The sequence below is a fragment of the Narcine bancroftii genome, chromosome 6 (assembly GCF_036971445.1).
Source record: "Narcine bancroftii isolate sNarBan1 chromosome 6, sNarBan1.hap1, whole genome shotgun sequence".
Lineage (NCBI taxonomy): Eukaryota > Metazoa > Chordata > Chondrichthyes > Torpediniformes > Narcinidae > Narcine > Narcine bancroftii.
The window spans coordinates 21735912-21760746 of NC_091474.1; the positions used below are offsets into that span (position 1 = coordinate 21735912).

Consider the following 24835-nt stretch of genomic DNA (forward strand, 5'->3'; position numbering starts at 1 on the left):
GGAATAGTGGCGTCTGACAAAGTTTGTTTATAAACCTGAACGTCGACAATTCAAGTTCATGTATATTATCATCTGACTATTTCTTTGGACCAGGATGCACACACACAATACACAGCACATAATATCAAATATATAGATAAAGACATAACATTAAAATTAATATATAAACATCTTGGAATAATTGACGATTACAGGTCACTGTCCAGCAATCTTAAAGCCTGCGAAAAGAAGCTATTTATTTCACAGCCTGGCAGTCCTGATTGTGACCCACCTGTACCTCCTTCTTGATGGCAGTGGGTCAGAGATGCTGCATGCTGGATGGAAATGGTCCTCTATAATTCTATGAGCTTTATTTAAGCGATGCTCCTGGTGAACGTAGAGGAAAGGGAGACCCCAGTGATCTTCTCGGCCGTCTGCATTGACTGATGCTTTGCAGCTACCATCCCACACAATGATGCAGCCAGGCAGGACACTCTCAATTGTGCTTCTGTAGAACGTTGTTAAGAGGAGGGCTGGTAGCCTTGCCCTCCTCAACCTCCTTAGGAAGTGTAGATGCTGCTGCGCTTTCCTGACTGATGCGGTGTTGTGGGTCCAGGATGGGTCGTCTGTTATATGCATGCCAAGGAACTTAGTGTTCTTTAATCAAGCTCCTTTGACTGTAATATGTTGCTGATTTGATCAGGCCTAGCTACTGTTTGTGTAGCCCAGGCTAATGCAACGTGGCCCGGCCTAATGGGACATGTCCAGCCGAATGGTTTGTGGCCCAGTCTAATGGGACATCCCCTGTAGGCACTAATGGCAGTCAGATTAAGCAGAGATTAAGAGCAGGTTGTGCATAGTTGGGAGGATTTTGACATTGAGACAAACGTGGCATCCTGTTGATTTTGTGTTGCAGTGTACAGTGAAAGCAATGCACGACTACAAGGCCCAGCGGGAAGACGAGCTGTCCTTCTGCAAGCACGCCATCATTCAGAATGTCGACAAGCAGGACAAGGGGTGGTAAGCTTCACTCTAATTGCAGCAAGGCCAGGAGCCCAGAGCAGAACACCCTGGGACTCCCTGAGGGTATCGGACACAGGCACGTGCACCTTTAGCCTCAGTTACACTGGGCCATGGCGTGACAGCTAGCCTCAGTTACTTTATCCTGATCCCAATGAGTTCCTTTATGCTACTAGCCATCCTACTCTTGATCCATCTGTCGGGTTTGGGGGGGGTGGGAAGGGGAAGTGTGAATAGAAAGAGGTAAGAGACGGTGGTGGAAAAAACAAAGCATTCCAACATAGTACAGGCCTTTCAGCCCACGATGTTGTGCTAACCTATGGAAACCTACTCCAAAACATACTAATTTCTCCCTTCCTCACAGCGCAACCCTCTATTTTCCTCATATCCATCTAAGAGTATTGAATGTCCCTGTTGTACCAGCCTCCACCACCACCTCCTGCAGTGTATTCCAGACACCCACCACTCTCTGTGGAAAAATAAAACTTACCTCTGACATCTCCCCTTAACTTTCCTTCACTGGTATTTGCTGTGGTCATCCCAGGAAAAAGATGCTGGGAGCTCACCCAATCTAAGCCCTTCATAATTTTCTATACCAATGTGAAGTCGCTTTCCACTTTTCATTGCCAATTGCCACCCCAACCCTCAACTTCTCCCACCCAAACCCTTACTCTTCCCAGATTCTACCACACTTGAAGCGAGCCCCTATGGCCACTTAACCAACTCACCTGTGGATCTTTGGAACTTAGGAGGTAACCAGAGCTTCCAGAGGAACCCTATGCTGTCACAGGGAAGCGTGGCAAGCCCCACATAGGTCAGGATTGAACCCCAACTAGCTGAAGCTGAGAAACATCGGCTGCACCAGCTGCCCCTCTGCCTCACCCTAACCTCCTTGCGTTCTGTGGGGAAGGGTGCACTAGCTTTCCTGAGTATGCCCTGTGGATGTTGATCACTGTTTATTTTGCAGGTGGAAAGGTGATTATGGGGGTAAACGACAACTTTGGTTCCCTGCTAATTACGTGGAAGAGATCATTAGTGTAAGTACATTGGAGCCTGAGAGACCTTGAATTGGTAAAAACACGGAAATGCTGGAGGAACACAGCAGGTCTCACGGTGACCATAGAAGGTAGAGATAGATTATAACTGATGTTTTGGGCCTGAACCCTTCAAAATGGGCTCTACCTCCTCCTATGGACGTAATGAGACCTCCTAAGTTCCTCCAATGTTTCTGTGTTTTTACTACAATCACAACAATTTGTGTTTCAGGTCTTGAATGGGGTAGAGTCAGAGGCATATTTTAAATGGAGGTCTTATTTCAGTTTTAAAAATTTTTTTGACTTGCATAACTTAACTTTAGGGAGTTATTCGGTACCAAAAGATTCAGGATTGACCAATTCTCCTTGTTCTTCTTTCACACGCAGCCCCTCAGTGAAAACAGCCCTCTTGGAGACTTGCTCAGAGGCGTTCTGGAAGTACCTTCCTGTCAGATTGGTGAGTGGCACACTTTAGCCAAACCTGGCTTGCCTCCTTTTACCCCAGTCAATGCCAGCATCTGGGGTCTATCGGTGGGGAAGGGAGAAAAGTAAACTAAACTGCAGAATGTGAACGTCCAAAATACTGAAAATCCCCAGCAAGTCACGCAGCATCCGTGGAGAGAGAATGTTAATATTTCAAGTTGGTGGTCCTTCATCAGAAGATTAGAAACAAAGATCAGAACAGCACTCTAGAGGCCCTTCTGCCCATGAAGTTTTGCCAGTCTATATACATCTATTCCAGCATCATTCTCACCCTTTCCTATCTCACACACATAATCCTCCATTTTTCTTACATCCATATGTCTGTCAGAGGGTCTTTTAATTGTCCCCATTGTACCAGCCTGCAGTTCCGCCCCTGACAGTGCATTCCGGGCACCCACCTCGCTCTCGTTAATGTTGAGGCGGCATGGTTAGTGTAGCGTTTAGCGTTGTCACAGCACCAGCAAACCTGGTTGGTTCCAATCTGGCACTGTCTGTGAGGAGGTTATACATTCTCCGGGCACTCCGGTTTCTTTCCACTCTTCAAAACAGACAGGGGATTGTAGGTTAATTGAGGTATTTGGGCAACACAGGCTCCAGAAGGGCCTGTTACCGTGCTAAATGTCTAAATTTAAATTTGAAATAATTTACTGCTGACGTCTTCCCTAAAATTTCCTCTGTTCACCTTCAATAAAAGTCCTCTGGTTTTGTTAATTGTTGCCCTGGGTTAATGGAGCTGGCTGTCCACCTTCATAATCTTGTAGACCTCTATTAAGTCACCTCTCAACCTTCATTGCTCCAAAGAGAAGTCCCAGCTCAGTCATCCTTTTTTCATAAGATACGTTCTCCATTCCAGGCAACATCCTGGTAAACTCCTCTGCATTCTCTTCAAAGATTCCACATCCTTCCTGTAGTGAAGCGACCAGAACTGAATACAATAGAGTAAAAACCTGGTATCCAGCTCCTTTGGGGAACCGGATAAGTGAATTGTGATTACGTGTTGTGTGATTGGCAAACTAACGGCAAGGCACACCAATTTTAAACTTCCCTATTTTTTACCTATTTATCTTCCTCAATTTCTTTTTATTTTTGCCGATTGCTTGAGGCTGCCTATTGCTTGAATTCCGGACAATGGGTTTTACAGTATTCTAAGTGTGGAAGTGCCTGACTTTTGTCCACCTCCTTTGCAGCCGTCCACCCAGAAGGAAAAGGCAGCCGTCCGTACGTTTTCAAAATAAACGTGGGCTCGTTTGCGTACATGGGAGGAACGATGGACTTGGCGGCAGAATCGCTGGAAGAGCTCAACGACTGGGTGACCAAGATCCAGGACGCTGCTCGCAATGCAGGGGCCAGGGTGAGTCCTGCGGAGTAATGAAGCCGCTTCCTCTTGAATTGGGGCAAACTGTAGAAATTGTGAGACCATAAGAAATAGGAGCAGGAGTAGGCCATCAAGCCTGTGAGCCATTCATTGAGATCGTGGCTAATCTGATGATAGGGTCATCTCCACTTACCTGCCTTTCCCCCATATCCCCTTTATTCCCTTACTATATAAAAATCTATTCAACCTTAAATATATTTACTGAGGTCACCTTCACTGCTTCATTTGGCAGCAAATTCCACGGATTCACCACCCTCCGAGAAAAGCAGTACCTCCTCATTTCCGTCCAAAATCTACTGTCCTGAATCTTGAGGCTAGGTCTCCTAGTTTTAGTGTACCTCTACCAATGGAAACAACTTGTCTACCTGGATCTTATCTATGCCTTTCATAATTATATATGTTTTTATAAAATCACCTTTCATTCTTCTAGATTCCAGCGAGTACAGTCCTGGACAGCTCAATCTCTCCTCATAGGCTAACCCCTTCATCCCTGGAATCAACCTGATGAACCTCCTCTGCCCTGCCTCCAAAGCCAGTACATCTTTCCTCAAGTAAGGAGACCAGAACTGCACGTAGTTCTCCAGATGCGGCCTCACCAGTACCTTGTACAATTGCAGCATAACCTCCTTGCTCTTACATTCAATTCCTCTAGCGATGAAGGCCAAAGTTCCATTTGCCTTCTTGATAACCTGCTGCACCTGCAAAGCAATCTTTTGCTATTCATGCACAAGCACACCTAAGTCCTTCTGCCTAGCAGCACGCTGCAATCTTCTGCCTTTTAAATAATATTCTGATCTTCTATTTTTCCTTCCAAAGCAGATTACCTCACATTTGCCAACATTTAACTCCCTCTTCCAGATCCTTGCCCACTCACTTAACTATCGATATCTCTCTGCTGACTCTCCGTCAAGGATCGTGTGTTGGTCAGTGGGGGAACCTGGTGAAAATAAATGCATATTCAGTGCTCACTCTTGATGGCAGAACCAGTGCTGTTGGAAACAGGATTGCCTTGGTTGGACTTGACATTAAGAATAAGAGAACAACGTCACATTGCAGTTAAATTTGACCCTGATTAGGCTGCACTTGGAGTATTTCTGATTGGCACCCAATAAGGGAAGGATGCAGAGGTTTCAGAAAGGGTACAGAAGAAGATTGCAGGGTGCTGCTTGGATTAGAGGGTATGTGTTGTAAGAAGAAGTTGGACCAATTGCATTGTTTGCTCTGAAGCACTGGAGAGCAACATTTATATAATTGTGAATGGTAAAAGCAAGGTAAACAGAATCTTTGCCCCCCCCCCCCCCTCAAGTAAAAATGTCAAATACAAGCAGACTTGTGCTTTAGGTGAGAGGGGAAAGTTCTCATGGGAGGGGAGTTGAGGACAAGAGGGCACAACTTCAGGATTGAAGGGCGCCCATTTAAAACAGACATGGACGAATTTCTTTAACCAAAGAGTGGTGAACCTCTGGAATTTGCTACCATGGGTGACTATGGTGGCCAGGTCGTTGGGTGTATTTAAGGCATAGATTGATGGGTATCTGAATAGCCAGGGTATCAAAGGTTATGGGGAGAAGCCAGGGGAGTGGGGCTGAGTGGGAGAATGGATCACCTCATTGTGGAATGATGGAGTGAACTTGACAGGTGGAATGGCCTATTTGTGCTCTAATATCTTATGGTCTTAAAGGAGATGTGCAGGGCAAGTTTTTTTTTACACAGACAGTGGTAGGTGCCTGGAACGGGATGCCAGGGTAGTGGTGGAAGCAGATACAATAGCTGTGTTTAAGAAGCTCACAGATAAGACATGAATCTGCAGGCAATGAAGCGGCAGGCATTAAAGATTTAGATTAAGCTAGGGATCTTATTCAGCTCAGAAATTGTGTGTCAAAGAGCCTGTTCCTGAACTATATCGTTTTTGTTCCAACAATCCAGAATTGGAAAGTGGAGACTTTATATTTCTGCCTTTACGTACCTCAGGAAAGGTATCACTTCAAATTTAATTTGGCAAGAGGAGGGCTCCTTGAAATTTATATTCCATTAAGATCAGTGGAGGAAAGAATCCCAGGAATGATTAGCTTAACTAAAGCCTAGGGAGATCTGAAAAGATCCCAGTGATAGTAACAAGATTTTTTGCAAGAATTATACCCCAGAGATAGCATTCATTGTTGCCAATCCAGAGTGGGTAGTGCATTAATTGTACCCAGTTTGTCTGAAATGCTGGAGAAACTTAGCAAGTCACGTTAATCTAACAAAGTAAAGGTACATAACCAATGTTTCGGGCTTGAGCCTTTCATCAAGGTATGAGCTAAAAGCAGGCAGGTATCTGAATAAAATGGTGGGGAGGAGGGGTAGGGGAGGAGCACAGGGCCACGGCACGAGGAAAAAAAAACAGAAGTGATGGGGAGGAGATAGCTTTCTGAGTGGAGATGTTGGGGGGGGGGGAAATGGGGGTAAAGGGAGAATTGAGGAAGTCAGCGGGGGAGGTGGAAGGTTGGACAGGTCAGAGGATGGAGGTGGCAGGTAGTGGAGGTCAGAGGGGAAGTGGAGGGTCTGAGGAAGTGAGAAGGGGAAGCTCAGAGGGGAGTTGGGAGGGGAGGAGAGATTAGAGGGTCTGAGGGCTGGAGGGGTGGGGAAGCCTGTGCTCCACTCCTTGCCCCTCTCCCCACCGTTTTATCCAGACGCCTACCTGCTTTTTACTCACACCTTGAGGAAGAGCTCAGGCCCAAAATGAAAGAATGCTGCACGATTTGCTGAGTTTCTCCAACACTTTTGAGTAAACCATACTCGCAGTGTCTGCAAATTTTCATATGTATTGACTTTTAATATATATCTGTATGTACTCTATTTTTGGATATGAAGTGTCGATGTTGATAAAAATGTTGAAAACGGTTTTGTACGTACCAATGGTGCGAAACCCAGATACTCATTGTATGGAGAACGGCCGGCATAAGCCACCTTTGAAGAAGATGACTAAAGTCATGTACGGGTAATAACCAGGTGTCAGAAAATCCATGTGTAAACAGTGTTGATGAGGGTTTTTTTTTAAATCCTTCTTTAGAAGGAAGAAGGCAAGATGATGGAGCGCAGGAAGAAGATTGCACTGGAGCTGTCTGATCTAGTTGTGTACTGCAGACCTGTACCGTTCGATGAAGACAGTAAGTGACACCGACCAAGTGAACCAACGGGCTTGTGTGCTGTAGGTGACCCGGACTGCCGACTCTGCCCTCAGTTCAAGTTCTGGCCTTAGGTTGATGTGCATGTGGCTGGTGTTTGTTTTCCTGCCTCAGTCATACTCTCCTCTCACCCACGTGGGCCAGGTAAACGAGCTTGAGAACGCAAACCCGGCCGATTGTCATCTGATTGTACAAGTATGACCCAATGAAATATCGTTCAGATTTGCAACTGGCACAGGGAGATGACGCCCTTGCCCTGCTTTTTAGCTGTACTTTTCGTTTTGCCCTGCCCTGTGGATCTTTGCTGTCTATCTCGCACTATTTGACTTCTAGTGACACTACTCTTGACCAATGCTCCCTCTCATTTTTAGAAGTCAGTGTGCACAAAAATCCTATGTTGTGGTGTTTTTTTTCCCCTGTATGTGCTCACTGAATGCTTGTGCAAATGAAAACTTCCAGAAAATGTTGGCACAGCCTCCCTCTCATGGCTAATAAAACTAATGGCATGTTTTAATATAATACAAGTATGATCGCATTCTACAAAGTCACGTATTATATATAACTACATTATTTTAAAAAACTGACTTTTTGTGGGCACATTAATTTCCTTTGTGCGCTGGTTGCAAAACATGTGGGCACGCGCCCAGCTTAGAGGGAACAGTGTTCTTGACACGGTTTATTTGTCAGTTTGTTCATTTCCATATTGCATAACCTACTGTAAGAATTGACTTGCCTGGATAGCATTCAAAATGAAGCTTCTTTTCTGTGTCTCGGTGCCTTTGACAAATAAAGAATTCAGTTCTGTTCTAGCACACTGCCCAAAAGTGCACCAGTGCCCTTGTGTATTGCAATCAACCCCAGCATCTGCAGGAGTTTCTTGTTGAACAGTTCGGTTCTGGAGCAAGATTATCCTGGAGGACACTGGAGGGACGGCACGGCTAGCGTAGTGGTTACCGCAACACCTTTGCAGCACCAGAGATTGGGACCGAACAGGGGTTCAAATTCCACGCAGTCTTTAAGGAGTTTGTACATTCTCCTTGTGTCTGCATGGGTTTTCCCCAGGGGCTCTGGTTTCCTCCCACCCTTCAAAAACATTCTGGGGTTGTAGTTTAATTGGGTATAATTGGACAGAACAGGTTCCTTGGCTGAAAGGGCCTGTTACCGTGCTATATATTTAAATTTAAAATTACTCGTATGGTAAAGTATGTAAATGTTGAGTAATGGAAGTGTGTTGTGTGTGAAGACTGTGCAGTGGATGGTGGAGAGTGTGTCAGAGAGACCAAAGCAATGGATTGTGGAGTGTGTCAGAAAGATTAAAACTTTGACCTTTGTGCTGCAGAAATTGGGAGTGATCGGGCCTGCTACAGGGACATGTCGTCGTTTCCAGAGACCAAGGCGGAGAAATACGTGAACAGGGCCAAAGGGAAGAAATTCCTCCAATACAATCGGCTGCAGCTCAGTCGCATCTACCCCAAAGGTCAACGGCTCGACTCGTCCAACTATGACCCCCTGTCCATGTGGATCTGTGGCAGCCAATTGGTGGCCTTGAACTTCCAGACACCAGGTACCTGCTGCTTTTCTCTTTGAGTGTTTTAAGGCCTTTGCATCAAGGGAGGTTGGAGCCAAGGTGGCGTGGAGTGTAGAGTAACTGCGTGAATGGAGAGTTCCCAGAATTAAATTCCGTAATCAGATGTTCTGGAACTAGCTCGTTGAGCATACCTGTAACTTAACCCTTTGGACTCCGTGTCCTGGTTTTCAGGGTCTACCAACAAGCGCATATACTCCGAGTCCCCATTTTCTGGGACTGGTTTTATATCCAACATCCAGCTAGCTCATACTGTAGTTTACTCATGGACCCAGTCCGGAGTATATATTATGAAAGGTTAAAAATGACCAGAGTCCCAAGTGTCAATATATTATTGCAGAAAATTCAAAAGAAATGGGAACAGGAGTTGGCCATCTCCACCTTTCAATAAGTTCAGGACTAAATTCCACTTAACTGCATGTTCCCCATAACCCTTAATTCCCTTGTTTTCCAAAAAAAATCTTATTTCTGTCTTAAATTCAATGAGGCGACTTCGACTGCTTCCTTGGGCAAAGAATTCACTGCTCGCTGGAAGAAACAGTTCCTCCTTCTCTCTGTTCCAAATCTACTCCGCTGACTCTTAAGGTCTAGTTTTTTGGTGGAAACAACATCCCTGCTTCCATCTCTGGAATCAATGTGGTGATCCTCCTCTGCACCACCTCCAAAGCTCGTAGACCAGAACAGTGACAGTCCCTCCAAGTGCGGATTCAGTTTTGCAGCAGAAGCCCCCCCTTGCTCTTAAATTCAATCCTTCTACAATAGTGTCTTCTTTCAGCAAACACTATCCCACAATAGAAGTGTCCCCCTTGGGGAGACAGTGTGTTCCGGATTTCAGGACAAAAGCCAGCTTCCCCAGATTTAAGCCCACCCAAATCGTGCTGCCATATCCACCCCCTTCCAGTTGCGCTGCCGTCTCTCTCTCCCCCCCTCGCCCGCCCGAGTCGTGATGCCGTCTCTCTCCCCCCCCCCTCGCCTGCCCAAGTCATGCTGCTGTCTGTCCTCCCCCCACCCACCTGAGTCACGCTGCTGTCTCTCTCTCCTCTCCCTCCCTCCTGTACCAGCACCAGGGGGGGAAAAAAATGCCGCTTTGGAGTCTTCCGGATTTTAGATGTAAGGATAAAGGATTGTATAACTGTACCTTTTTCCCAGGATGACATTAGCGAATACTAGAGGATATCTGTTTAAGGTGAGTGAAGAAAAGTTTAGGGGAGATATCAGGTAAGTTTTTTTTTAACCTGGTACAATAGGGACATTCAAAAACTTAGATTAGCACATGGTTCTAAGAAAAATAGAGGGTTATGGGTGTGAGATCACAAGATATAGCAATAGAAGTAGGCCCATTGGCCCACCAAGTCTGCTCTGCCATTCTAATCATGACTGGATCCATCCTCCCACTCAGCCCCACTCCCCATAACCCTTCATGCCCTGACTAATAAAATACCTGTCAATCTCTGCCTTAAAAACACCCAATGAACTCACTCCCACAGCCACCTGAGGAAATAAGTTCCATACTCTCGACCCTCTGACTAAATAAATTTTTCTGCATCTATTTTAAATTGTAACCCTCTTGTCCTGAATTTGTGCCCTCTTTTCCAAGAATCCCCTACCATGGGAAACATCCTTGCCACAACACGAGACAGGGAAGGATTGGATTGTTGTGGAGCACGTTTCCATCCATATGATGGCACAACATTGTGGGCTGAAGGGCCTGTACTGTGCTGTAGTGTTCTATGTTGACAGTGATGCCTTCCTTCATCAACTAGATGAAGAAGTCTGTGGAAGAGGATGGGGGGGGGGGAGAGTCACTGGGTTCCAGCAGCCAGCATGGGTGTCACACAGCCTTTCACTTTGATGTCTTGTTCTAACCATTCGTGTGTTTATCTGCTTCATCCTCCCCAGACAAACCCATGCAGATGAACCAGTCCTTGTTCATGTTGAGCGGAAAGTGCGGCTATGTGCTGCAGCCTCCCATCATGAGGGACGAGCACTTTGATCCCTTCGACAAGCACTCGGTGAGGTCGGCAGAGTCACTCAGCATTCACCTGCAGGTCAGTGGCACCATCAAGTCGAGCTCTCGAAGCAAGAAGCCAGTTGACCAGTGGTTCCCACCTCACTGGATTGGGGCCAGGGACCTTCCCTGATCCAAGGGGTGGAGTGCCAATCTAATTGGCCTTGGGTATGCCTGATTCCAACAGTGAGGTCTGTATGGTGTATGATCTCCAGCTACTCAGTGCAGAAACCCTCCACCCCCCCCCCCCTCCCCCACCCCACTCCCGAAGCTGGAAAAAAAAACCCAGGTTGATTATAAATAAAGGAAAGAAATGCTGGAGTCATGAAACCGCACCACACCACATTTTAATCTCTCCACATTGCCACCAACTCTCCTTGGATTCTACCACTGGTCTACACGTAAGGGGCATTCAGAATGGCCACTCAGGCAGCTAACCCACATGCCTTTGGGATGTGGGAGGGAACCCTGGCGGTCAAAGGGAGAGCGTGCGAACTCCACATGGGCAACGCTGGAGATCGGGGTTACCGAAGCTGTGAGACAGTGGCACTACCCGCCGCATCAGATCACCTAAAACAGTACTTCTCACCCTGTGGTCCCCACACCACTGGTGATCTGGGGGTTTATGCAGGTGGTCTGCAGTAACGTGGCAAAGACGTGCGCTACCGATAGAATCAGCAAACAGTGTATAAAACAAGATTGTAGATTTGACAACAATAAAGAAAATGAAAATACTTTTAAAAGGTTTTCCTGCCAAAAGAAAACAAACAGGTGGCACGGTTGTCTGTAAGGAGTTGGTACGTTCTCCCCATGCCTGCAGGGGCTTTTCCTGGGTGCTCCGGATTCTTCCCACCCTTCAGATTGTGTGGGGTTTGCAGGTTAATTGGTGCTTCTGGGCAGCAGGGGCTCACTAGCTGGAAGGGCCTGTTACCATGCTCTGTGACTAAATTTAAGAATTTTAACTGTTTTCATTTGCTACTTCCAATCGTGTGGAATAGTGGAACGGTGTTGATACTTAAACACAACAGAGTCCAGGGCTGATCTTTTGATGTGCAGCGTATTGTTTGGACACATATGCAGGAGAGGTGCAAACCCATGAACAGTAAAACCCCTGGTATTTGACATCATTCGGGATTGGTAGATGCCGAATAAGTGAATTTTCTGATTGCTTGAAAACGTGTGTTGCGTAATTGGCAAACTAACGGTGAGGTTCAGCAATCTTAAAGTTCCATATTTTTACCTATTTATTTTCCGTGGTTTTTTTTTTTTGCCCAGTTGCTAGAGGCTGCTGGTTGCTTGAATTCTGGATAGCCGTTCTCTGTCGCCCACTTTTTAAATTGTTTTCTCCAGATCCTTGGGGCTCGGCACATGCCCAAGAATGGCAGAGGAATAACCTGTCCATTTGTGGAGGTGGAGGTGTGTGGCGCTGAATACGACAACTGCAAATACAAGACTGATATTGTTGGTAAGAGTGGCGCTTGTCCAACCCCCGAGATCTCCCTCCGTTCCCACAGTAACTTTCTGCATGTTGACGTCACCAGGTTTTTAATTTGCTGTCCTTGTTGGGCTTCTATTAGAGTGATGTCTTCAGTTTTCAACTGACGTTGTGGAGCAGCACCTCTGCTGAGGCATTTGGTTCCGCAAATTGTCCCAGATCTAGATCACCCCCCCAAAAAATTAGGAGCAGTCCATCAGACTCTCTGAGCTCCCACTGCGGTTCATTAAAACAATCCAGGAGTTCCACCATCTTCATTACTGTTTATGACTTCTTTTATATATATATTTATATAATCAGGTAATTATTAGAACTTAAATGCCTCAGCTTTTGCACTTGCCTCTATTCCAATAACTTATTCACTTAATTGACCTTATCCCACTAATCCAGAGGAAAGATTTTTATGGAGTAGATAGGGCAAAGTTACTAGAAATAGTTTCTTTTCTGATGCTATCAGACCCTCGAACTAACCTCACACTCATAATATAATGCTGCTCTTCCTCTATTCTAACTGATCTCTCTCTACCTCTGTATGCTGAGCTGTGTTTTGTGGGCTGTATTTATGGTGTGAGTTGACTTGTAGGTTAGCATGTAAAACAAACCTTTTCACTGTGCCTTCAGCACACATGACAATAATCTCTTGAAATTATAATATTTCTTCTAAGATTCATGGATATCTTCAGCATCTCACTTCAGGAGGTCATGGTATCCACCTGCTTGAAACATACCTCAATCGTACTTGTGCCCTAAATGGCTACTGACCAGTGGTGATCACATCCACAGTGATGAACCATAGAACATTACAGCACAGAAAACAGGCTGTTCAGCCCTTCTAATCTGTGTCAAAACATCATTCCACTAGTCCCACTGGCCTGCACCAATTCCATAACCATCCAGGCCTCTTCTATCCAATTTATTCTTAAAACTTAAGAGTGACCTTGCACTTACTACGTCAGATGGCAGCTCGTTCAACACTCCCACCACTCTCTGAGAGAAGTTCCCCGAAATCTTATCCTTTTTACCCTAAAGCCATGACCTCTCATTATCTATCTCCTAATCTAAGTGGAAAGAGCCTACTCCCATTAACTCATAATTTTGTACATCTCTTATCAAATCTCCCCTCATTCTTCTACACTCTTAAGGAATAAAGTCCTCACCTGTTTAATCTTTCCCTGTAACTCCTGAAGACATGCCAACATCCTAGCAAATCTTCTCTGCACTCTCTCAATCTTACTGATATCCTTCCTGTGATTAGGTAACCAGAACTGCACACAATAGTTCAAATTTGGCCTCACCAATGTCTTATACAACCTCACTCTAACATCCCAACTCCTGTTCTCAATTCTTTGATTTATGAAGGCCAAGATGCCAAAAGGTTTCTTTACAACCCAGTCCCCCTGCGATGCCACTTTCAGGGAATTATGCATCTGTATTCCCAGATCCCTTTGTTCTTCCACACTCCTCAATGCCCTACTGTCCTACCTTGGTTTGTCCTTTCAAAATGCAACACCTCACGCTTGTCTGCATTAAATTCCGTCTGCCATTTTCTGTCCAATTTCTCCAGTTGGTCCACATCTCTCTGCAAGCTTTGAAAGCCTTCCATAATATCTCCAATCTTTGTGTCATCAGCAAAACTTGCTGATCCAATTTACTACGTTATCGTCCAGGTTAATGATATAGATAACAAATGACAATAGTCCCAACACCGATCCCTGAGGCACATCACTAATCACAGACTTCCAGTCTGAGAAGCAATCATCCTCTATCATTCTCTGTTTTCTCCCATTCAGTCAATTTCAAATCCAGTTTACAACTTCTCCATGGAACCTTCTGAACTAACCTGTGCGATCTTGTCAAAAGCATTACTAAAGTCTATGTAGACAACATCCATGGCCTTTCCTTCATCTCCCTTCTTGGTAACATCCTCAAAAAACTCACGAAAGATTCGTTAACATAACCTACCCCACAAAGCCATGCCGACTATCCTTAATCAGCCCTTAGCTGTCCAAATACTTATATATGCGATCTCTTGGAACAACCTCCAATAATTTAACCACTACTGACATCAGGCTCACTGACCTGTAATTTCCTGGTTTACTTTTGGAACCTTTTTCCAACAACGGAACATCATGAGCTACCCTCCAATCCTCCGGCACCTCACCCGTGGCGAAGGAGATTTTAAATATTACTGCCAGGCCCCTGCAATTTCTACATTAGTCTCCCTCAAGGTCCAGGCCGTGGAGATTTATCTACTTTTATTTGCAGTAAGGCAGCAAGCACCTTCTTCCTCTTTAATCTCTATATGTTCCATGCTACTACTGCTTTCCCTTCCTTCCTTATACACTAGGCCAGCTTCCTGAGTAAATACTGATGAAACAAAAAGGGTTTAAGATCTCCCCCATGAAGTGTTTTGAGAGGCTGGTGTTGAAGCATTTCAGCCCCTATCCAAATGGCAACATGGCTTTTGTATACATGTCTTTTCTTCAGAACAAGTTTTTTTGAACTGTCAAAATACTGCCTGACTCTCAGGAACAGAATCTCAGAGTTGTATATGATGTCATCTATACACTCTGACAATAAAGGTGAACTGTGTACATTACATTTACATAATACCTTGAGTGCGTCCCAATGAACTTCCAGGAACATTAGCAAAGAGTGCTGTGATTTAGAGCAACACAAAGAGATTTTTGGATAGATGACTCAGACCTTCCTCAGGGTTGTGGGGTGCTGGGGAGGATTTAGGAAGTGGGGGGGGGGGGGGGGGAGTTCCAGACCTTTGGATGTGACAACCAAGGTCTGGGCCCACCAATGTTAGAGGTGCTCAAGAGACCAGAATTGAGCTTGCTGAATTTTTCTTTTAGACATACAGCACGGTAACAGGCCCTTCCAGTCCACGAGCCTCCACCTAAATACACCAATTAATCTACAAGCCCCTTCGGTTTTTGGAGAGTGGCAGCAAACCGAAGCACTCTTTAATCTCTATTTCTTGGAGGAAACCCAAGCAGACATGGGGAGATGGTAGAAACTCCTTGCAGATAATGCAAGGTCACTGGCACTGTAATAGCGTTTGCCCTTTTGTTTGGTGAGCCAAATCTGTTGACGTATTTCTTGCTAAATAAAATCTGTTAGATCCTAATGGTTCTGTTACTCCCTTACAGCGGTGAATGGACTAAACCCTACGTGGACAGCCAAACCATTTTCCATAAACATCTGTAACCCCGAATTCAGCTTCTTACGATTTGTTGTTTATGAGGAAGATGTTTTCAGCGACCAGAACTTCCTGGCGGAGGCGACCTACCCCGTTAGAGCCATGAGAACAGGTAACCCTTTCTCCTCCTGTTCTCTATGCCTTCAGTGTTTTTTTTTAGCTCCATTCCAATTTGCTTTACCCCAAGTTGCTTCAGTGTTGATCCTTGCTATATTGTCTGGTTCATTCCTTCTTCAAAGCCTTGGGCTGTACCAGGACAAAAGCAGGACATTCAGCCCACCATGTCAACCCAAGCCATAAGCCACCATTTTATCTCCCCTCCAACACCTCCAACAGATACTCACACTGGGGGTAATTTACAGTACTCAATTAATCCACACATGTCATTGGCAAACCCGAAACATTCAGAAGAAACCTAAATAGATGCAAGGAGAACACGCAAACTCCACACATAAAGTGCCAGAGGTCGGGATTGAACCCACACCCCAGAGAAGAGAGGCAGCAGAGGTAACCACTGCCCCCCAGTTCCATTACTAAACTCCTTTTTGCTTCAAGACAGCTCCATAATTATGTTGTAAGCGTTTGTATTGCATTTTCCATGAGATGCATCTGGACTCTACTTCTGTTAAAGCAGGCCGCTCAGAATCATCTCCATATCCCTTCTATGCCTTGTGTTTTACAGAACCAAAGAATTTTTATAGCACTTTCTTTTTAAAATATTTTTATTGAGTTTAACATATAAATCCTACATACAAAATCATCTAATATAACAGGTCATCGTATACATATCACAAATTGAACATATAAATCAAAAACCTATCTGTAATTGTTTATTTAACATTTCTTTAAGGAATCAAGTTCTATCAATATGGTAATTAACAGTTTATCCCTTTCTCATAATATATCCCAATATAGTTCTGGATTGAAAATAATCATATAACCATTTAAAGCACAGAAACAGGCCAGTTTGGCCCTACTAGTCCATGCCATACATCTTCTCCCACCTAGTCTCACTGACCCACAACCCTCCACACCTCTCCCGTCCATATATCTATCCAAGCTTTCCTTGAACATTAACATCAATCTCGCTACCACCACCCTCTGCGTGAAGAAATTCCTCCTCATGTTTCCCTTAAACTATTTCCCTTTTACTCTCAATCTATGCCCTCTTGTTTGAATCTCCCCCACTCTCAATGGAAAAAGCCTATCCATATTGGCTCTAGCTTTCCCCCTTGTCATTTTGAATACCTCTATCAAATCACCCCTCAATCTTCTACACTCCAGGGAATAAAGTCCCAGCCTGCTCAACCATTCCCTGTAACTCAAACCCTTAAACCCCGGCTACATTCTTGTAAACCTTCTCTGCACTCTCTATACTGTTTATGTCCTTCCTGTAATTCGGTGACCAAAAACTGCACACAAATTTGCCCTCACCAATGCCTTACACAATTTCAACATAACATTCCAGCTTCTGTGTTCTATACTCTGATTTATGAAAGCCAACATACTAAATGCCTTCTTCACCACCCTATCCACATGTGATTCAACTTTCAGGGAATTATGTACCATGACTCCTAAATCCATTTGTTCCACTGCACTCCTCAATTGTCGACCATTTAACGTGTATGTCCTATTTTGATTAGTCCTCCCAAAATGTAGCACCTCACATTTATCAGTATTAAATTCCATCTTCCAGCTGACTCTTCTAACTGTCCACACCGCCAACCTTGGTATCATCTAGATTGTTAATATACAAGGCAAACAGCAGAGGACCCAGTACCAATCACTGAGGCACTCCATTTGACACCGGCCTCCAATTCAACAAACAATTTTCCACCTACTCTGGCATCTCCCATCCAACCGATGCTGAATCCATTTCACTACTTCATCATTAATACCAAATGCTTCCACCTTCCTTATTTACCTTGTCAAAAGCCTTACTAAAGTCCAAATAGACAACATCCACTGCCTTCCCCTCATCAACCTTTTTAGTAACCTCCTTGAAAATCTCTAAGATTTGTTAGACATGATCTACTACTTACAAATAGATAAAATGAAACAATCCCTTTATATAGACAAAGGGTGCATTCTATCTTAAAGATATGATCCATGGCAACCATATTTAAACCCATGTTTATCTCATTAATCTAAAAAAAGGTGACTAATCTAACCCCTCCCTCGAAGAATTTTTATAGCACTTAACAAGCTGTTCAGCTCATGGACTTGGAGTCAGAGTTTTGCAGCACAGAAACTGGCACAGCCTTCTCATGCTGTCTATGCTCGTCCCATTTGCCTGCCTTTAGCCCACATCCCTCTAAGCCTTTGTAGGCTTCCCTACAAACTATATAGACAATAGGAGCTGGAGTAGGCCCTTCGGCCCGTCGAGCCAGCACCGCCATTTTACAGATCATGGCTGATCACTACCATCAGTACCCCTTTCCAGCCTTATCCCCATAACCCTCAACTCCATTACCCACAAGAGTCTTATCTAACTCTCTTTTGAACATAGTCAGCGAATCTGCCTCTACCACCCTCTGTGGCAGAGCATTCCACAGATTCACACTTCTCGGGGTAAAAAAATGTTTTCTCATCTCCGTCCTAAAGGGCCTACCCTGTATTCTTAAACAATGCCCTCTAGTCCTTGTCTCCCCCATCATTGGGAACAAGTAATCCGACTTCACCCTGTCTATCCCCCTGATAATTTTGTATACCTCAATCATGTCCCCCCTCATCCTTCTAAACTCCATCGGATACAAGTCCAGTTTTTCTAGCCTTTCAGCATATGTCAACCCCGCCATCCCTGGAACTAACCTTGTCAATCTGCGCTGCACACCCTCTATAGCTAGTATGTTCTTCCTCAAAATTGGAGACCAGAACTGGACGGAATACTCCAGGTGGGGTCTCACCAGAGCCCTGTACAACTGCAGAAGGGCGTCTCTGTTCCTATACTCCAATCCCCTCTTTATGAAAGCCAACATGCCATTTGCCTTCTTCACAGCTTTCTGAACCTGCATGCTAGTCTTCAGTGACCGGTGAACAAGTACTCCCAGATCCATTTGCTCCTCCCCACTCCCTAGCTTGTCTCTATTTAAATAATACTCAGCTTTCCTATTATTGCCCCCAAAATGGATAACCTCACATTTGCTTACATTGAACGTCATCTTCCATTCAGCCGCCCACTCCCCCAACCTGTCCAAGTCCCTCTGCATTTTCCTGACATCCTCCTCACACCCCACACCGCCACCCAGTTTCGTGTCATCTGCAAATTTGCTCAAGTTATTAATAATCCCCTCATCCAAATCATTTACATAAATTACAAACAACTGAGGACCCAATACCGATCCCTGCGGCACTCCACTCGTCACATCCTGCCATCCTGAAAACGACCCGCTTACCCCAACCCTTTGTTTCCGATTTCTTAACCAATTTCCTATCCATGTCAGCACCTTACCTCCAATACCATGCTCCCTGATCTTGCCCACTAGTTTCCCGTGCGGTACCTTATCAAAGGCCTTCTGGAAGTCCAAATACACCACATCCACTGGCTCTCCCAAGTCCACCCTCTTTGTCACATCCTCGAAAAATTCCAGAAGGTTAGTCAAGCATGACTTACCCTTAAGGAATCCATGCTGACTAGCCCTTATACTATTATTTCTGCCTAAGTGTTCTGCTATTACTCCTTTTATGATAGACTCCAATATCTTCCCCACCACTGACGTCAGGCTGACCGGTCTATAATTTCCCATTTTCTCCCTCCCTCCCTTCTTAAAAATCGGCACCACATCAGCCACTCTCCAATCCTCAGGGACCTCCCCCGAATCTATGGAACTTTGGAAAATGTTGGCCAGTGCTTCCACAATTTCCATAGCAACTTCTTTAAGCACCCTGGGATGCAGCCCATCAGGCCCTGGGGATTTATCAGCCCTCAGTCCCAACAATTTACTCACAACCTCCTGTTTCTGGATCCGGATATCCATTAGATCCCCTACTTCCCCAGGAAAGTTCCCCAAGTCTCTTGATACCGCATGACCACTACCCCCCTAACTGACCATAACCTATATCCTCCTTGGTGAAGACAGTTGCAAAGTATTTGTTAAATTCCTCATCAGCCATCTCCTTGTTTCCGGTAATAATTTCACCCTTTTCCATTCTTAATGGACCAATTTTAGACCGAACCAATTTCTTCCTCTTCACATATTTAAAAAAGCTTTTGCTATCCTCCATTATATTATTTGCTAATTTCCTCTCGTACTTCATTTTCCCCTCTCTTATGACTTTCTTAGTTACCCTCTGATGCTCTTTGAAGGTTTCCCAATCCCACTCTGCTTCGCTATCCTATACTTACTCCCTTTGGATTTGATATTACACTTGATTTGATTAGTTAGCCACGGCTGCCATTTGCATCTCCTAGAGCCTTTCCTCCACTTTGGAATAAATTTGTCCTGAAACCTGTGAAAAATGTCCAAAAATACCTGCCATTTTTCCCCAGTTGTCCTCCCAGCTAGTGTATCTTTCCATTTTATTTTGGCTAGCTCCTCCCTCATAGCTGCATAATCCCCTTTATTTAACTGCAGTACAGATGCTTCCGACTTCCATTCTTTTTCCCTTTCTACTTGCAGCTCAAAAGTAACCATACCATGGTCACTATTCCCTAATGGCTCCCCTACATCGAGGTCACTTATTAACTCTGCGTCACTGCACAGCACCAAGTCCAGAATCGACTTCCCCCTGGTAGGTTCCTCCACTAGCTGCTCCAAGGAAGTATCTCGTAGACATTCAATAAACTCAGTCTCTTGTGCTCCTGCCCCCGTCTGATTATCCCAGTCCACCTTCATGTTAAAGTCCCCCATAACTACTGTATTGCTACCACTTTGACATGCCACTCTTAATTCCTGATTTATACTTCTACTGATATCTAAGCTACTTTTCGGAGGCCTGTAAATGACCCCCATTATGGTCCTCATGCCTTTACAATTTCTTAATTCTATCCAAACAGACTCTACCCCACCTGTTTCAATGTCTTTCCTTTCAAACGCCTGAATTTCATTTCTTACCAACAGAGCTACCCCACCTCCTCTTCCTAACTTTTGTCTTTTCTATAGGACGTGTACCCGGGAACATTTATTTCCCAAACCTGCCCTTCCCGCAGCCATGTCTCCGTTACTCCGACAATATCATAACCTCCCATTGCCATTTGTGCCTCAAGCTCATCCATTTTATTCCTTACACTCCGTGCATTCATACACAATACTTTCTTTCTCCCTCCACCTTTGTTCTCGATGCACTTGCCCCGACTCTTCTATTCTTTTTAGTTCCCTTTTTCCTTATTGTTTCACCGTCTAATGGAACCACCCCTATATTCACTCTCCTATCTGCTTCCCTATCAGTCCTGTTCCCTTCCCCCTGCCAAATTAGTTTAAATCAAATCAATGATATTACCCATGTTGTGTATTTGCTTATTTTGTCCTCCCATCCCTCGGCGATCCTTCCTCTTTGACTCTTGCTTGTATCACCTCTTGTACCTCTTCAGGTTATCGATCAGTGCCCCTGAAAAATAACTACAGCGAGGATCTCGAATTGGCGGCCTTGTTGATCCACTTGGAGATCACTGAGTCCACAATAAAGGTAGAGCATCTATGAAATGAGACCCAATGTGAGTTGTGTGTAATAGTGTGGAAGGTGGATGTACACCCCAGACAGCAAAACTCCGAAGATCCAGCACCTTGGTCGACCCTGGGGTTCATTTACCCCAACACAGTGATATCTCATGTTACACAGCAGTATAATAATCTCACTGAATCCAATGTGTTTAGAGAATGCAGGGAAAGAACAAGGTGAGTTTCAGGGCAGTACACAATTACGTTCTCTGAATTATGGATTGCGCCACACAACCCATACAAAAGCAGGCCCTGCCCCACACTCAGGATTCCAGCCGCCAACATTCCTAACCCCCTCCCTTCACTGATCCCACCTTGACCTCTGCCCGTGCATGCCAGTAATGCAAGGCAAGCCTCCCAAGCGCGCCAATCCATGGAGTGTAGGCAAGTCGGAGGGGGGGGGATTGACTTTGCTGGCGCAATGCTGAGCGAGCAGCTGGGGTTTCCTGACTGGGTTGGTAGAGTCTTGCGAAGGACGCAGTGGCAGACCCATCTGTCCACGTCCTGAATCCGAGCTGGCTGTGGTGTGGTGATCCAGGTCACCATCATTATTGAAATGGCTGGTCTTCTTTGCACAGGAGAACGGCGACTCCATTCTGGCCATGGGAAACCATTCGCTCCGGGACCGTGGAACGGACCATTCCATCCAGGGACAGTCGCACAGGGTCCGGGAGGGCTCGTTCGAGGCCCGATATCAGCAGGACGACTTGCGTCCTTTTCAAGAGCAGCACGCGGAGCACGCGGAGACGAGAGACAGGAGGTAAAGGCGTGAGTTAGGGGGCGCTACAATAATTCACGAACGAGAGACAGGAGGTAAAGGCGTGAGTTAGGGGGCGCTATAATAATTCACGAACGAGAGACAGGAGGTAAAGGCGTGAGTTAGGGAGCGCTACAATAATTCACGAAGAGAATTAACTCAGTCCGGCTGTCTCCCAGCCGCAAGAGGTCGGAAGAATCCCTTGTCTTGGTGTCATCAAGGAGAGCGGCCTCTCGGGCAGGTGCGAAACCTCAGGCTCGGTGGTGTTCCCTCCCTCCTTGGCGTGCTGGAGCTCCCGGCGCCAACTCGCTCAACCTACCACCAGACTCCCTGGTGTGCGTGCGCTGTAGGCCTGGGGGAGGATTCGGTGTTTCGATGACCGGGAGACAGGAGTCCATCAACTCACCCGTGAATGTCCCACTGGCCTGGAAGCAGCAGTGGGGATATGTCAGGGATTGGCTGCGGTGGTTGGGAGGTCTCGGTGAAGTTAGAAATGGCAGAGGTCATTATTTCTAAAGGTATTTGTTTTTGTTCTAATAATTAGAAAGAAAAATGGTGGGGAGGGAGGGTGATGTGTAGAATAAACAAATCCCCCTTGAATATAGAAAAAAGTGAACAGAAACAAGCCTTTCGGTCCATGCCAAACTATTGTTCTGCCTCAGTTCATTGGCTTTCACCTGGACCACATTCCTCCCATCCATGTACCAATTCATTTTGTTTTTCTTAAATGTTAAAATCAAGCCCACGTTTAGCTGACAGTTCGTTCCACGCTCTCACTACTCTCTTCATGAAGTTCTCTCCACTGTTTCCTTTAAGCCTTTCACTCTTAACCCACATCCCTTTGTCTCAACAACCTCAGTGGAAAAGGTCTGCTTACATTTACTCCCCTCATTGTTCAAGATGGGAATGTGGTTGTTCTGAATACAGGTATGTTGCTGTGGGTACATAATTTTTTTATGTTTCAAAATGTAAAATCTATATTTCTGACCACTTAAGAACATAAAATTCATGGATGAGAAAGGTGATCTGACCCAACAAAGATAGCCTATGTGTTGGTCTAACATTTGCCAACATCATCCTATTTGGTGGATAATTCCAAGCAATTATATCTCTTTGTATAAGGATGTGTCTACATACTTTTGTGCCCATTCATCCATAACATCTCTAATGTCTACCTTCAATGGCATAATTTCTCTCATTCAGATTGTTGAGGAGGACGAGGATAAGTGGAGATAACAGATGAAACCTGTTGGATGCCCTGTCAGTTCCAGGGATGTGGACTGCTGCAATTTGGTTTCTATGGAAACTCTTGCCGCTTGGGCCTATTTCAGGCAACTTCTTCAGTACAAGTCCTAGCCCTTAATGTTCACAGGAAAGTAACTTCAGAACAAGTGACTTCTCCTTTAAAGTGTTGTCAAGACGTAGTTTTAATGGGACGATAAAAAGAATATTCCCATCAGCAGAGATTGTAAGTGTTCATCGATGCATCTTTGAAATGTGTGATCAAGTCAGTCATTCGCTCGCCTCTGCTTATTAAACTGTGAGAATTGTTCTCACAGAAGAGAACAAAGCCAACCTAGTGTGCTAGTTACTTGTAACATAATGGTAAGGGTGTCTTTAACCAGAGGCATAGCAAGCCATGAAGTAGAATGTGTTTAATAAAGACTTGTCCGTGATGTAAGATCTTGTCCTGTGCACTTTATTTAGATCCCAATTTTTCAATCAGGAAACGGAGCGATTGTTAGGGAAATCTGTTCCATGGATTGCTTGTTACACTGGACAACAAATTTTGTCAAAAGTTTTGCTTTCTGAAAAAGAAATAGGAATTATGATAAGACAACATCAAGGTGAACACAAAGATAATTTCAGATAGTAAGTTGGAGAAACTTTTATTGAATTTAGCATGTTTAATTGCATAATGATACACATTGTGTAGTTAACTGACCTAAAAATGTTTTGCCACTGATTTTCATTTGTACTCATCATCTGATGCCTCTCATGTCAGTGACCAACAATACTATTTTTTTTTAAATTTAAACATACAGCACATTAACAGGCCAATTCAGTCCATGCTGCCCAATTCACATACACCCCGGTACATTTTGGAGGGAGGAAACCAACACAAACATGTGGAGAACGTATAAACTCCTTACAGTAAGTGCGGGATTTGTACCCGGTCACTGTATTAGCGTTGTGCTAATCACTACACCAACCGTGCTGCCCAAGCATTGGGGGATTCCAGTTGCCATGACACTGCTTTTCCATGGTCACTATGTCCTGGTGAAACTTTTCACCATATTTGTCTCTGACAGCACCAAGATCATCAGGGAAAAAGTCCAAGAGTGAACGTAGAAAATGAATTTTCAATGATATATTGCACTTTATGGTTTTGTCTGCTTAGACTTAAACTATTGACAGGAAATCACAAAAATAGGTTACATCTAAAAAATGGTTCATGATCAGGAGCCCAAAATCCATTAAATACATCCAAAAGTGCTCAGGATGCAAAATTATTGTTTTCCAGTGTTAACTGCATAGATCTTCTGGTAGGAAACATTACAATGAGGATGTACCTCGAGACAAGAGACATGGTGGTCACTTACCTAGCTCAATGGGACTGCAACATGTTAAGTGCGTAATAGGGTCCTAGAGTTTTACAGCATGGAAACAGGCCCTTCAACCTAGTTTGCCAATGCTACCTTAGTTGGTCTGATTTGCCTGCATTTGACCCATATACCTCTAAATCTTTTCCTATCTGTATACTTGTCTAAAACTCTTTGTTAAATACTGCATTTGGACTCACCTCTTCCATTTCCTCTGCAACCCATTCCACAGGTCAATGTAGAGAATGCCACAAAGAGTGAACTGGATGTACAAGTGTTGCTTCATGTGAAAGGCCTGTTTGGGGCCCTGGACCTTGGTAAGGGAGGAGGTGTGTGCGCGTGTGGCACCTCCTGTGGGCACAGGGGAGGGAGGGAGGGAGTGGTCCCTGCGGATAGCTGAGAGAAAAAATGTGTGCAGGAAATTCAGGCAGTTGATGTATTGGATGCGGATGAGGGCTGAGTTG

General features: G+C 44.8%; 1 protein-coding gene across 1 annotated transcript in view; it reads left to right on the forward strand.

Annotated features, from left to right (window-relative positions):
• The window catches only part of plcg1 (phospholipase C, gamma 1), a 126329-nt gene extending 102880 nt beyond the window's left edge, over positions 1-23449 (forward strand). The window contains exons 21-32 of the mRNA XM_069884214.1: positions 896-999; positions 1967-2036; positions 2421-2490; positions 3704-3867; positions 6944-7040; positions 8398-8622; positions 10543-10691; positions 12002-12116; positions 15305-15466; positions 20885-20979; positions 21590-21771; positions 22972-23449. Of these exons, the coding sequence (XP_069740315.1) occupies positions 896-999; positions 1967-2036; positions 2421-2490; positions 3704-3867; positions 6944-7040; positions 8398-8622; positions 10543-10691; positions 12002-12116; positions 15305-15466; positions 20885-20979; positions 21590-21771; positions 22972-23011 (1473 nt within the window). The 3' untranslated portion in view covers positions 23012-23449. The remainder of the gene's footprint in view (positions 1-895; positions 1000-1966; positions 2037-2420; positions 2491-3703; positions 3868-6943; positions 7041-8397; positions 8623-10542; positions 10692-12001; positions 12117-15304; positions 15467-20884; positions 20980-21589; positions 21772-22971) is intronic.
• Positions 23450-24835: the final 1386 nt, after the last annotated feature.